Source organism: Diadema antillarum, unplaced genomic scaffold, assembly GCF_040938485.1.
Source record: "Diadema antillarum isolate AM-2024a unplaced genomic scaffold, OU_Dant_1.0 seq00000015_RagTag, whole genome shotgun sequence".
In the NCBI taxonomy this organism is placed as follows: domain Eukaryota; kingdom Metazoa; phylum Echinodermata; class Echinoidea; order Diadematoida; family Diadematidae; genus Diadema; species Diadema antillarum.
The window spans coordinates 452,373-466,639 of NW_027271135.1; the positions used below are offsets into that span (position 1 = coordinate 452,373).

Below are 14,267 nucleotides of genomic sequence, written 5' to 3' on the forward strand. Positions count from 1 at the left end.
ACGTCGCATGTGGTCGCATCGCGTCGTGCATGCATGGTGTGGTCGCTACATGTTTGTTTGGCTCCCTCTATCGTTTACTGCACGCACAGGCTGCCAACCGAGCGGAGTTCTACGATGCATGCATGTATGTACATGTATGATGTTGTATGCATACTCATTATGTGACGGTAGGCCCGACTGCCTACGCAGCATACTAGTACTCTAGTAAACAACGGGGCCGGGGGCAGCTGCAGGGTTAGCATGCTGAAGACCGTCGACTGTAAAACCACGAGCTCTCGACTCGGTGATCGTGAATTGATTCCGGGCTCCGGATCCGCAAGGTGGAGAGAAGGTCGTGCGTGGTAACCGCTAGTGCTCACCCATTCCCTGAGGTGAGGCTGCATTGAAGTCCTGTCATTTCGTCGGTATTCCATTCGTTAAGGTGACATAACATACCTGATCCTGGAATCTGATTAGCTGTTCTAAGATTATCGTGAGAATAGTTGTGAGATTGTAGAAATTAGAGACTAGATTCTCGTTATTAGTGGCGTGTTGTCAGCAAAGAACCAGTACGTGTAGCATGGTTAGAGGAGTGCATTCGCTCACCTCTGAATTAGCCGTTACCCTGGAGCTAAGATACCTGTGTGTGTGGAATGCCTCGGTGGAATGTTGACTGTGTAGATATCATAAAAGTGAAAGTAAACAGGCATGCATGTCAGAGGTAGTGCATTCAGAGGGATTGGCGTGCTGTCATTTGCTTGAGATGAAAGATGGAAGCGCTTTATTCAACGAGGCAAACCCGAAATAGGCTGAATTGAATAAGTTTAGTGCTCCTCATCAATATTGCTCATCATTCATTGAGTGCAAAATCTTGTTCCATGGCATTGCATGACTGAACGTGAAGACCATACACTATTTCAGTGTTTTATCTGTTTTTTACTAGAGCTAACTAGAAATATACACGGCCCCGTCGCTGTATGTTTTATGCAACACTTCGGACAGCCAATGCTATTACTAGATCATGACTCACACGAGATGTGGTCCACGCAGATTCTTGTTATTTAGCACAGAAATTGCAGCCATTTTCCGTGAAAGGTGAATGAATTGCCGCACAGTCACACTGACTCGGGTCGGGTACTCACAGTCAGTTGTGTGTGTAGGTACGCAAAACTGATCGTTTGTTTACAAAAATAAGTGACGAAAGTACGCACGTGAAGCTAGCAAGTAATTGAATGCACACGGCAAATGTTTATTATGACATCAGACAGAGCTGTGCAATGGAACAAACAAAAAACACCGAGTCAATGGAAATTGATGACGTTTGCCATGCGCTACACTGTATCTATTTTTGCTTGAACAAAATTGCACAGCTGACAGCCGCAAATAGCGTGCGATGGTACTTTTAACTGAATGTCACGCGACTTGCAAACGAACAATTGGATAGCTAAATTCTTGTAAGGTGTTGTATACCGGTAATTCCCATTGTAGCTTCCGGAGCAGTTCATCTGAATAAGAACACTCAAATGTCAAGTCACTACCACTACCTGGGTACTACGGTACCAGATTAGAGTGGCCTATAATAATTATTACTCGGTGTGCCATGAATATCGGAGCTGAAATTGTGTTTAAAATATTGTTTTCGTAAATCCAGTGCAATGGGGTTCAAATTCATCTATATGACGTATGATAAAATTTGTGCATTTTGGAATATGTTTCTCACATTTAGGGTGTAATTTTTTACGGTTTGGTAATTGCAGAAGTCAAGATATTGGCATTGATCAATGTAAAACCGTAGAACATTACACTAGTCTACACTAGTACCGTAGGACTGAGTCCTGCCTGTCATTAACCTTTACATGTAATAGTCGTAATGGTGAGAGAAATAAGCAGAATGTTATGAGATAGAGTCAAACCTTAACCATTGAGAGGCAAGCCACAGTGAGACAACCTTTCAGGACCAGTCTGAATCAAGCCTTTGAATTACAGCTGTATCAATTTTTTTTTTTTTTGGCACCATTTTTTTTTTGTAGGGTCTAGCATTTATATTATAAGGAACCCTTTCCTTACAAACAGTCTGCAGAGTGAGGTCTGTTTGTAGGAATTCATGCATGTGATAATAATGATAATAATAATAATAATGGAGTCTTATAATGCGCCATGTCTGTCACACAGTGGCACTCCTGGCTCAGAAAGGTAAGACCTCCTCTCACGTAGCTTCATCCAGGAAAGGGCCACAATTGAAAGACTGGGAAACCAGAAGATTTTGACATGCATGAAACTTTCAGAAATTTTTGATAATTTGCAAAAGTGAAATACACAGGATTTTTTTTTCTGTGCACAGTGCGTTGAATACCAGTGGCAATTCGCATAAACTTTGTGCCTAAAAAGACTATTTTTTATGCTGCAAATGTTTCTGCTTTTGTAGTGTTGATTTTGCCCCGATGGGCAAATCTAGGGTTTGTAGAGCAATTTTATTGGTGAAAGTAAGATCTACTGTACATGGTAAGTAGTGAATTAGAAGTCTATTTATGGAGTAGGTCCAGAGCTGAATTATTTGGTAAGAGTGGTGTGTAAAGTTTGGCCCTTCTTCAGGCTTGCATAATATCTCAAAAGGCCTTGTGCAGAATAAAAACTCAGCTTCACCTCTGCACTCCTGACTAACAACTTTAGGTGTGAGAAGCTTGGAAAAATGTCACCCTGTTACAGGGGCCAAGGAATGTTTTTTTTTTTGTGTGTGTGTGTTTGTTTGTTTGTTTGTTTGTGTTTTTTTTTTTTTTGGGGGGGGGGCAAGAGTGAATGGTAGCCCCATCCCCACCCCCATACCCTATGGTTCGGTGGCCCCTGTGTTGTATGGAGTTTTCACTATGCCTCTGCAAATCTGCGCACAAGTCAGTACTACCCTCAACACTTTTTTTTTTTTTTTTTTTTTTTTTTTTTGGTCACTGCATTGATACTTCATGTGGTTGATATACAAGGTGTAGGTATCGTAATAATTGTAAGTGTCGGTATTAGTACTCTCCTCCGCTTGATTTGGTAGTGTTGAGCAAAGCATTGCATACCTGATTAGCTGGAGACTTTTTTAAACTACTGTATGTTGACCTTCATGGGATTCATTAGAGTTCCATGAATAGGAGATGTCCTCGGATAATGCTTTCTTGCAATACTCTGATGATAGTATCATACCGTCTATGCTGTAATATTTAATCTCCTAATGTGCGTGGATATGCTTTCTTGCGAAACTCTGAAGATACCGTCTATGTTGTAATATTTGATCTCCTTTGTAATGAGGTGCTGGATCTGTTTTACTCCTTATTTTCTTCTAAATTTCCCATACAGAGTTTAAAGAGGCATAAACTGTGAGATTCCTACTGGCTCACCATGTCGGGGGAAATAGAGCCAAACCCATCGCTGAACAACAACAGCAGTAACGCCGTCAAGAATGGCCCCATTCCTGCCAAACCCTGTACCCGCCAGGCCTCTGGTTACCCTTACGGCCTTGTCCAGCCCCTGCTGACTGACCAATACCAGGTGACCATGGCATATGCGTACTGGAAGAGTGACCGCTGGAGGGCAAATGCTGTCTTTGACTTTTTCTTCCGCAAGAATCCGTTTGACGGCGAGTTCACCATCTTTGCTGGGTTGAGTGAATGCCTCAAGTTTTTGCAGAACTTTCAGTTCAGTGATTCAGGTGAGAGATGTTCAGATAGTTTCACTTCATTTCATTTTCATTTTCAACAACAAAGAATACAAATGTACAAAACATGCAAATTAACAAGGAGCAATATATTCTACATTTATAATGAAATATTACACACAATCAGTTTTGAAGCCTAGATGCATGATGAATGATATTTACTAAATAATGTTTAAAATGTTGAAAATACTTCATGTAAGAGGTGCTTTTAACAATACATTTAGCTACTCTTCTTGTCCTACAGCTTTGACAAGCTTTTAGCTGTATATATTGCAGAAGACTTGGTACCTGATATGCCATAAATGCCCCTTCCCTTATCTTATAAGAATTTTGTTTGAAGATCTGTTCTTAAAATTCTTTCACCACAGTTTGAATGATACAATGTGTCATCCTGTATGCATTGAAAGGTTAAGTACAAATAGCATTATTTTTTAAATGCATCCTGAGTACACAAACTATATCACTGTTCTCTTTCAGACAAATGCAGTCAAATCTGTCAATAGCAGCCAAGCAGGGGAGATGAAAAGAGTGGCCTTTTTAGACAGGTTATCTGACATTTTGTGCTACAGACAGGTTAAAATCAACTGCAGGAGACAAAATTGGTGGCCGCTAAATTCTCTTGGGGGGGGGGGGGGAGGGATTTTTTTATTGGCCGCATGTGGCAGGGAGCCGCTATAGACAGATTGGCACAAAGGCGGGTTTGACTGTACTGAGATGGACTAGTGCTCAGTTTCAATTGACTCTCATGATTTTGAAATGATGTCTACTAGGATAAAGAGGGAGCACAAAAATATGTTTGAAAGATGTGAAAAGATGCATAGATCTGTGCACTATCTTGTAAATCAAACTACCATTCATGAGTCTTTTCAAAGTTTCAGAATACGAAAGAGTTGAGGTGGTCTTATATTCAACAGTTCTCCTTGAGTTGAATGTGATCTGTGTCTTCCCTCCGCGACAATATCAAGGTTCTCTGTGATAAGGTTCTGTGAAACATTTTCCTGTTTGTTTGCTTTTTGAAAGCCTATTTGGTTCCATTTTTTTATTCTGTTATCTCAGAATTGCTTCAACCTGACAATGCCCCCTCCCCCATCCCCCAAAAGTACTGAAGAATGAGTGCTTATTTATACATTGATGAAGGTTAATTTGTCAATCAGTTGCAGTGTAACAATCTTGATGCTGGATGACTTGAAGTTGCATGGGATTCATTGTGTGAATGTGTGTGAAATATTTTGTGACTTGACGAAGAGTCAATATGACAAAACAACAACAACAACAACAACAACAACAACAACAGCAACAACAACAACAACAACAACAACAACAACAACAGCAAAATCACAACAACTACAAAAAAATCACCAGCAGTGGCAGATCCAGAGGGGAGCGCACCGGGCGCGCCCCCTCTTTATTTTTTTGTTAAAACAAAAGAAATAAAAAGAAAAGAAGGGGGGGGGGGCTGTGCCCCCCTTTAATTTTGTAAAGGTGCCTCCCCTTTACTGAATTCCTGGATCCGCCCCTGACCAGTACATATGACACTACACACTCACATACAAGGCATTTGGAGACACTTATTCATGTCAAATCGCTGATAGCTGTCTCTTCTGACCCTGTGCTTTAGGTAACCAATATGTATATATGATGTGTTCAAAGTAAAAGAGTGTTTTCACAGTCTTTATCATAGATCTTGAATATGATTACCACAAGGAAACTACACCGGATTTCCTGGACATTGTGAACAGGAAGTTTTGAGCCAGGACATCCTGGGAGCTCGGCAACCAGAAAAGAGAAATAGAGGGGGAAAAAATGCCTGGTAATACGTGGTATTGGTCAATCCCTCCGTGCTAGATATATAAGTTAGTGTACTAGTTTGGAATATAGAAGAGCAATAAAGACATCACTCATAAAAAACAAAACAAAACACCTCCAAAACTATGAAGCACACAAAACAACCCCTAGTATTAAAAACTTAGCTAGAGCTTCTGCCTCCTCCATCCAAGGATGGCATTTTACTGAGTGCGTTCTCTGATACACTTGGTATCATTTCAATACCATTACTTCAATTCAAAGTATGTGAAGTACATACAGCGTGGCTGTTTGTGTCATACCCGTGACTCACTTTCATCCATGGCTTGGGGGGAAATGATTACTGCTTCTGTTTTTGTCACTGTTGCTTTATGTTGTCAATTATGTATTGACCGATTCTGTGACGCGCTATGTGTATTTTTAGCATAGGCGCAGCCATACTGGGTGTATCATCCGACCCCCCCCCCTCCGCACTCCCCCACCCCTCTCCCTACATTAGCACGCGCGCAGAATGAAAAACTGCTTTAGCCAATGGGCGTCTCGTACTGAGTGCGCGAATGCTTGCTTAGTGCGCGAACCTTTGTTACAAGTGCGTGATAAACATGTTGCCCCGGGGTGGGGGAGAGCAGGGGGGGGGGTCGCTGATACACCCACTATGGCTGCGTCCTGTGCCGTAAAATGTCTGCTGCCCTCAACGAACCCGAATCGGTCAATAGTATTTGTCTGTTGGCTTGTATACTGACTATTTTGGCCATTGATCTTACTAGTGATAATGATGATAAAATATTGCATCTTTGCTCTTCTTTTTCTATAATTTGTAGGCACTATATGTAGTTAGGTGTACAATCATAAAGTTATTTCTACAACATGCATGAATCTTATATACCTTATTTGAAAACAGGCAGTTATTTCTTTAAGCGCATAATACAGCAAACCTTCTACTGAAAGCCAAAACGTTATTGTATAATGCTCAAAACTAAGTAATTAGTCTTAAAAGCAATCATGTATCATAAACTGTTTGCTGGGAAGACATCTTGTGCATTAAATAGACATGGAACATATCAAAATCCTGGGAATTATAATTTCTGGTCTAAACAGCTTTTTGCTGCATCACTATACTGTGTATCTATAGATAATAATTGCATTGACCAGTACAATGAAGCTAGAGCATTGATAATGAAAGGTTAGTGGGTCAAATTTGATAATTTATAAACATAGCAATGATTCTACAGGATATAGGGCCTACAGTGTCTCATCCAGGATACGGACTTTGTCACAGTCAGTGAAGGTGTTGTGGTATTGTGGTACTATACTATGCATTGTTGCTTGTTTTATTAATTTTAATGTCCAGTATCCACATTGAGCCATGGCACCTACAGTGTATGTTCTCAAGCCGGATGCTTTTATCCCTTATGCTTCTCCTTCATTTATGATGTAATGAAATTGTTTCTTGATTTATAAGCATTCCTCTTTCTTTATATCAATACCGGTATTTATATTGGATTATTCTCAAACAGCAGTGCCTTCAAAGGACAGCCATGTGGAGCCATGCAGCCGTGTCCATAATCATTCCATTATTTTTCAGCATTTTCCATACTTATTTTTTGTCTTTATTGTTTGAGATTACAATACATACTATTCATACAAATACAGTAGGCATATAAAGTAGGGCTTTACATTAGCTACAACTCAGTGGCCCGGTGGTTCACCAGCAATGCACGTACTGTACCTGTAGATACTAGACCACCACTTTTTAAGGAAAGTTATGTGACTTTATACAAAGATTGACATAAACTTTTTCTTTTGATGGCCCAACGATTAAATTTGGTGGTCCAATCAGGCCACCAAAAGAAAAAAAGTTTATGTCAATCTTTGTATAAAGTCATACCCATTACAAAGTTACAAAAATTTTAATAACTGTAAAAACAAACAAACAAACAAACAAAACACCTGGCTGAAATGCTGTCAAGGGTTAATTGAAAGTGTATGCTTTGTATTACTTTACATGGAAATAAAATCATTTGAATTAAATTGAATTGAAAGTGTATTGTAGCTGTACTTTTTGATTACTGTTGCATTTGTTTTTAAAGAACTCTGAACACCATGATATAATTGAAAAATCCACTTGACTTTTTATTTACATGTTGTTGTTATCCTAACCTTGGTTGAAACTAACCCAGTGGCAACAGGAACCTAGTGGGACTTGCACAAGTTTGTGGCAATCTCAGAATCTAGGTTCAGGAACAAGTTTATATCTCATAAGGGCCATTCTCATTGCCGGTGAAAGCTCGCGATATTAGAAAAATCACGAAGTTATGGTGAAAGTTGCCTGCAACTCTCACTAAACCATCGCCCGAAAAATCACAAGACGGAGTGTGATTTTTCTAACTTCGAGCGAAACTTCGCAAGGAATTTTGCAATGAGAACGCACGCAGCAGAAATATCGCGATATTACTCACGGGACTTCAGTATCCGCTTGACCCCAAACAAAGGCTGAGCGCGCGATTGGAGTAAACTGGGCATGCTCAGTACGTCATGAAAGATCGCGATTGTTGGCACCGGAGCTAACTTCGCGATGTTTACCTGCCAATGTGGACACAAAGGTAAAACATTGCGAGTTTTCATATCACGATTTTTTGCAATGAGAATGGCCCTATAATCTTGTTTTAGAAACAGGTTACAGCTATTCAAATTCATGAAATTCTTCTGTCCATGTAGGGCAATTCATCAATCATTTGCAAGGTTACAGAGCTCTATATCTCATATTGGGGTCTTGGAAACGGGTCAATATCCCAGAATCTGGTGAAATAGAAACAGATCATCAGTAACTCAGAATCTTGTTTCAGAAATTGGTCGATATTTCAGAAGTTGGTTTCAGACACAGATTAATATCTCAGAATCTTGTTTCAGAAACAGATGAACAATGTACACAGCCTTCATGTCTGGGTAGGGATTGTAAAGTCTGTTTGCATGTAATCTTCTGGCTTATCATGAATTTTATGGTGTATGTTTTATGTTTGTCTTCCTCTTTATATTGATCTCTTAATCATAGATGTGGCATACCGTGGGAAAATGGTACTTGTTGAAAAAGAAAGAGATACATATCTGATCGACTAACAAAAATAGTTTACAGCAGTCCATGCTTACATTCAGCAATTACAACTCATTACACTCTGATTGATGCATAATTTTACCCACATACAGCCTTATTTACTTATAATGTAGTGTACACAGACTTCATGACATAAAGACATGGAAGCAAAGGGAAGATAAAGGTGAAAATGTGTAGATACAGCCCACCCTACTCTTTTTACCAAATTATTACTCTGAGAAAGATATATACACTGCAATAGGCATGTTTGAGAGACAGAAGGGCTTTAATGCCATACAGAGTGTCACAGAGTTAACACTGTCTTGTTCTTAACTGACATTTTGATCTGGTTATGCAAATAAGACTGAGATGTTCATTATTCACACAACTTTCCTACATTTAAAACAAACTCCTTCTTCTCTGAACAATACAATGATTCAGTGCAGTACACGGTAGCTCATGGTGCAGTAAATAATACCAGCCTTGAACTACAAATTTGTAAGACCATGACTGTGCACTTTTAGCTTGCCGTGAATTTGATATCGTTGGTCAAGGGTCAAGCATCTGAGCATCTGATTTTGAAATCACACGCTTCTTGATTGTCTAATGTGCACTTTAAAATGATTTTTAGCAATGCCATGTCGTATCCTTTTTAGAAATTTGTACAAAGATTTGCCCCTACTCTCTTTACCTCTCGTAAATTCCAAATACTGCTGATAAAATCTTAGGATATTACTAAAGACATAAAAAAGAGCCTTTGTAGAACTTTGTCATTATAGGGGGTGCTAAAATATACAAACTATATTTGTTTAAGGGCACCACTGGAGCTCTGGTGCCTGACTGGGTCTAATATGTCAAGTTTAAGTCAATTTAAGTATTCTTATCTCCAGGCCTTTGCCTTTGTTTAATGCATGATGTTTACCAAGCATGTTGATGGCATATGTTCACTGCAAGGGGGTGTTTCATAAAGCTGTTCTTATACGTAGTTATGAATGACTTACATCGTAAGAACGACTGGTGATCAGTTCTTGTGCTGAATTATTTAAATTCTGATAAGTATAGCACATCAGAACTGATCACCAGTTGTTCTTAAAGTCGTTTGTAACTTTACAGTAAGAACAGCTTTTTGAAACACCCCAGGTCTAGATTTAATTTGCCCTGCTTTGGGTACCATACAGTATGCATCACTGCCAATGATGCTTTAGATAGCAGATACTGCTGATCCAAAGGTAGAGACTGAAGAGTAATACAATTGTATGGGAAGTTGCTATAAAGAGAAGAAGATTAATCATGATCATAGAATATCATGCTCTGACACCGTATCTATTGTTAATAGTAAACAAATATAATAATAATTATAATAGTGATGTTAATAATTGCATGTATGGCACTTTACACTGGTGTTTCTAAGCGCACTGGTGCTATTCATACAAAAAGATGAGAAAAAACAATAACAGTACAATGCAAAACCAAAATTATAGTCACGAAAGAAGAAGATGAAAAAACAATTATACAGTTGATAGTATACAGTGATACAATAGTTAATATTAAACTGACTGTGTGCGCCTCCAGAAAAAAAAAAATAGTGAATTGTAGCCATGAATGGCTAATTCGTATCATTATGATGAAGGTTGAGGTGATGCATTATTTCATGAAGTGCATGAAGTCTAGATGGGGAAGACTACATGTATTTATTGTTTTCTTCTCTTTTTTTTTTTTTTTTTTTTGTCCCCGTAATATCTGAGTCAATACATTTTATGAGCTGGGCTATTGACTGGCTCCATGTCCAGCCTGCATTGTTCTCATGATTGCAGTTGTCCTCATATTGCTGAGTGTACCTCCTGCTTCCAGTGCATGGCTAAATGCTCAGTCATTGAAGATAAAGTCTTTCATTACTGCTGACAACCACACCTCATTAGATTTCAGTGGCATCATAAAGTGAGATCATAGTAGAGGGTTTAATGAATGATATCTCTTACTCTCTCAGCTTTCAGCAATCAGGTTAATGAGATGGTGTAGTAGAAAGCAGCCAGGCTTCTTGTCTGCTGGTGATGTTTGCTAGGTAACCATGGCGATGTTACAGGCTGCTAGGCAAGGAGGACTCCGTGGGGAGTGACAGTTTTAATTATCATGAATATTGAATGCTCTCTTGGGGTAGACCAGTGTCATTGTTAATGCACAGAGCTGGAGGGGTGATTTTGTTTTCTTGTGTCCGTCACATGTACTGTAGATGATGATGATGATCCACAGCATTTGTACAGTGCCATGATATCTCTGTTGTAGAAACATTCAAAGGTACATTGTACAGTGTATGTGGTGTAGGAGCAAATCGCCAGTGTAGTCCAGTGAATGTTACTAATCTTAGATCTCTCTCACAATAACTTTTGCAGGGAATAATTTTCATCATATCGCATTGCAATTTGCAATGCACTTCTGTGTAGCAGTTTTCTTCCATAGAATTGGACCTGTAGGATACCATTTGAACTATCATTCATCAGCTATAAACTTGCTTTAAAATCAAATTTGAGTTGGACAATTATTCCCTGCTTCAGAACCTTCCAGATTATACAGAGTGTACCTCAGAAACTGTAGATTAATGACAGTACAAACTATTAAACCGCAGGGACTCTAGGCCAGATACAATGTACAGTGTACATGCTTCTTGAGACACTTTACAGTAACCAGACAATATTGGGAGCTTGTGAGACTAGAATGATTTTTGCTTTTTCATGTAATAAATACATCACACTGGTCAGAAATAAGGTTTGTTTGAACCAGAATATTTTAAGACCCTTGATTACATATATGAAATGCTTCACTGTTCAGTGATACATGTAGATATGTAAAAAATATTCAGTGATCTAATTTTTTTAAAGCATTAATTTTTGAAAAAAAATGAAGTACTCTGTAATAGTGCTAATATTAATAATTTAGTGGTAGTAGTACTAGTACTAGAAGTAGTATTAATAATGATAATGACAATGTTGATAATTATAGTAATATTGGAAATGATTTGATAGTATGATGGTGATGATGGTGTTATAATTATCATTTTCTTTGAAATACTACTTCTACTACTATCATCATCATTATGAGTGTGACTTGCTGTCCAATCAGTATCAAAACAGTCAGCTTGATTCTCTTGAACCTACAGACATGTGTTGGTTTGCAGCCTCTCACGCTACCAGGCATTTTCATATCTACTGTAGGGTGATTGTTTTACTCTCTTGGTTTGACCTTGTGTGTCGTTGCACTTGAATTCTGCAGGCATGTTAACCTTTAGAGCTGCTGGAGTAATAATCTTTGACAACACAGCAATTGTACCACATATCTATTTCAGGCAAGGGGCAGACTTTTGACGTGTGTATACATTAGCTAAGAGTCACTCTGAATTGAGAGTGACTCTTGTTACTTAAAACGATGCCCACTCACATCCCCTCTGAAAGACAAACTCTAAACTCAAAGCACACATACATACAGACATACATACACCATCACACACAAACATACTAGTGTACGGTAGACAAATGCACACTCATGTCCGTACAGACACAGACACAGGATTGATATTGTACATAATATAAACCAAGTCATTCGTACAGAAGAAATGATACCTTTTGAAGAGTTTCTCACAAACCTCAGGAAATGGTATATTTTACAAAAACATGATGATTACATTTGTACAGTTCTCTTTGTTTCATAATTCTTACAAGTATATCATGTTTCTATTGTCTATACTGTAGCACAACTGCCATACACTTAAATTGCACTTCATTTATTTTTGAAGTATGTTTGATGAGCACCATCATTTTTTTTTCTTGGGGGGGGGGATGAAGTTTGATAAAGAATTTCACAAAATAAACGCTTTCAGCTTTTAATTTGCACAACACCAAAACACTAAAATGCTTTTGCACTATTTTCATGATGTTGTAATGTAATTCTGTTTGTCTTAATCCACTATATACAATGTACATCTTTTTCTCTATGATAGACATTGAGTACCTGAAATCAACACTGCCTGCATCCACAGAGGAAGGATTTTTTGAATACCTGAGGTCGCTGGACTGCTCACAGATGGAGGTTTACGCCATCCCAGAGGGCAGCGTTGTGTTTCCCAGAATACCCCTGATTCGACTGGAGGGTCCACTGCCGATGCTTCAACTTGTGGAGACGCCCATACTGACTCTCATCAACTATGCAAGGTACACGTTCAGTAACACTATCAGCCACAGTGGAGAGCAGTTACCCCAAATATGTTGTACACAAGCAAGCAATGCTTTTGTAGTACAAGCAGTGCTTCTACACATACAATAGTTTTAATGTAGAGTCTCATTTCACATGTATTAAATTTCTTATCTGTTGTATTTGACAATTTCACACATTTGATTTATTGATATGTTTGTGATTCTTGTAATATGTGGAATATGGGACAGTAAAAAACCCAAACAAAGAATGTGATTCAGTGTATGCTGCAAAATTAATGAAACACTCAGTGAAAGTTTTAGGAAGAGCAGGATATCTGTCTAAAAGTCATGAATTTCTGAAATTAAAGTTTATTTTATTCAGTGTTGCCCTTTGTTGATGGGTACTCTGCATATTCCCAGGACATCAACGGAGCAGCATGTACAAAATTGTAATGAAGGCAGTAATTATATTTACTGCCTTCTGGAGTAATCATATTGCCTTCACATAGCTATTAGTTGCACATCAAGAGAATATGAAACATGAAGAAATTGCTTTTTAAATTTCCAGTAACATTCCTCCCCGAGACCTCACAATTCTTAACTCATCTAGCAGAGGGTATCAAATTCCCATCAGTTATGCTATCAGCCTTTCACTAAGACATTAATAGGTTTCTTTTTTTTTCAACTCTTTGCCTTTCAATGTAAATTCCAGATCAGTTTGTAACTCAGAAAATGACACTCTTACAGAGTCATCATTTTAAATGAACACCTTATGAGTGCCAGATATCATTATCTTTATTTTGGAAATATTGTTATGGTATGGTATGGTTTATTAGATAAAATGGCCAAATGGCTGAATTGCAACATTTGCTCACAAAAAAAAAGAAAAATAATAATAACAATACAATGCAAATGTGATAAAATACAGAGTAATTACACATTTCAAATTATTCATCTCTAACGATGATACTTAAAGTCTAGTCATTGAAGCTGTCATAGCAACAACATAACACTCACCACTGTTTGGCTGTTGCTAGGGTGTGGCCAGGCCATGGCAGTCATCATGGTAACCACCATTGTTATGAGTGAAAGTTATCTTCAGACACCTTGTGAAAGAGTTCTGCCTTCTCTCCCACATTGTCATTTGAGAGCCAGAAAGGCTTTAGTTTCTGAGATCGTATCACTGTAGATATTCCCTTGTGCTTCTTATCTTTAGTATAATTTGAGTATGACAATCATGATCAATCAAGTTGAGTGGAGTTGTCATGCACAAAAGGGAATAAGAGGATTGGGTAAAGAAATTCTCTAGACTTTTGCCTTGAGGTCGAAGTTATTTTAGTATCAGGTATAATGAGACATCATCCATTGCTCTAGGTGTAGACTGCTGGTTAACTCTACATCTCTGTGCATTGAATGTTGCATCAGTAGAAATTCATTTATTTATAGGAATGACTCAATTTAGTTGGAACTCTGAAAACTTTAAATGTACACAAGTCCTTGAGAATCCTTGAATTTT

General features: G+C 38.3%; 1 protein-coding gene across 1 annotated transcript in view; it reads left to right on the top strand.

The window, feature by feature from the left end:
• Window positions 1-235: 235 nt before the first annotated feature.
• LOC139725084 (nicotinate phosphoribosyltransferase-like) overlaps window positions 236-14,267 on the top strand; it is a 41,326-nt gene continuing 27,294 nt past the window's right edge. Inside the window, exons 1-3 of the mRNA XM_071636173.1 lie at window positions 236-421; window positions 3,316-3,667; window positions 12,559-12,769. Coding sequence (XP_071492274.1) covers window positions 3,358-3,667; window positions 12,559-12,769 — 521 coding nt within the window. The 5' untranslated portion in view covers window positions 236-421; window positions 3,316-3,357. The remainder of the gene's footprint in view (window positions 422-3,315; window positions 3,668-12,558; window positions 12,770-14,267) is intronic.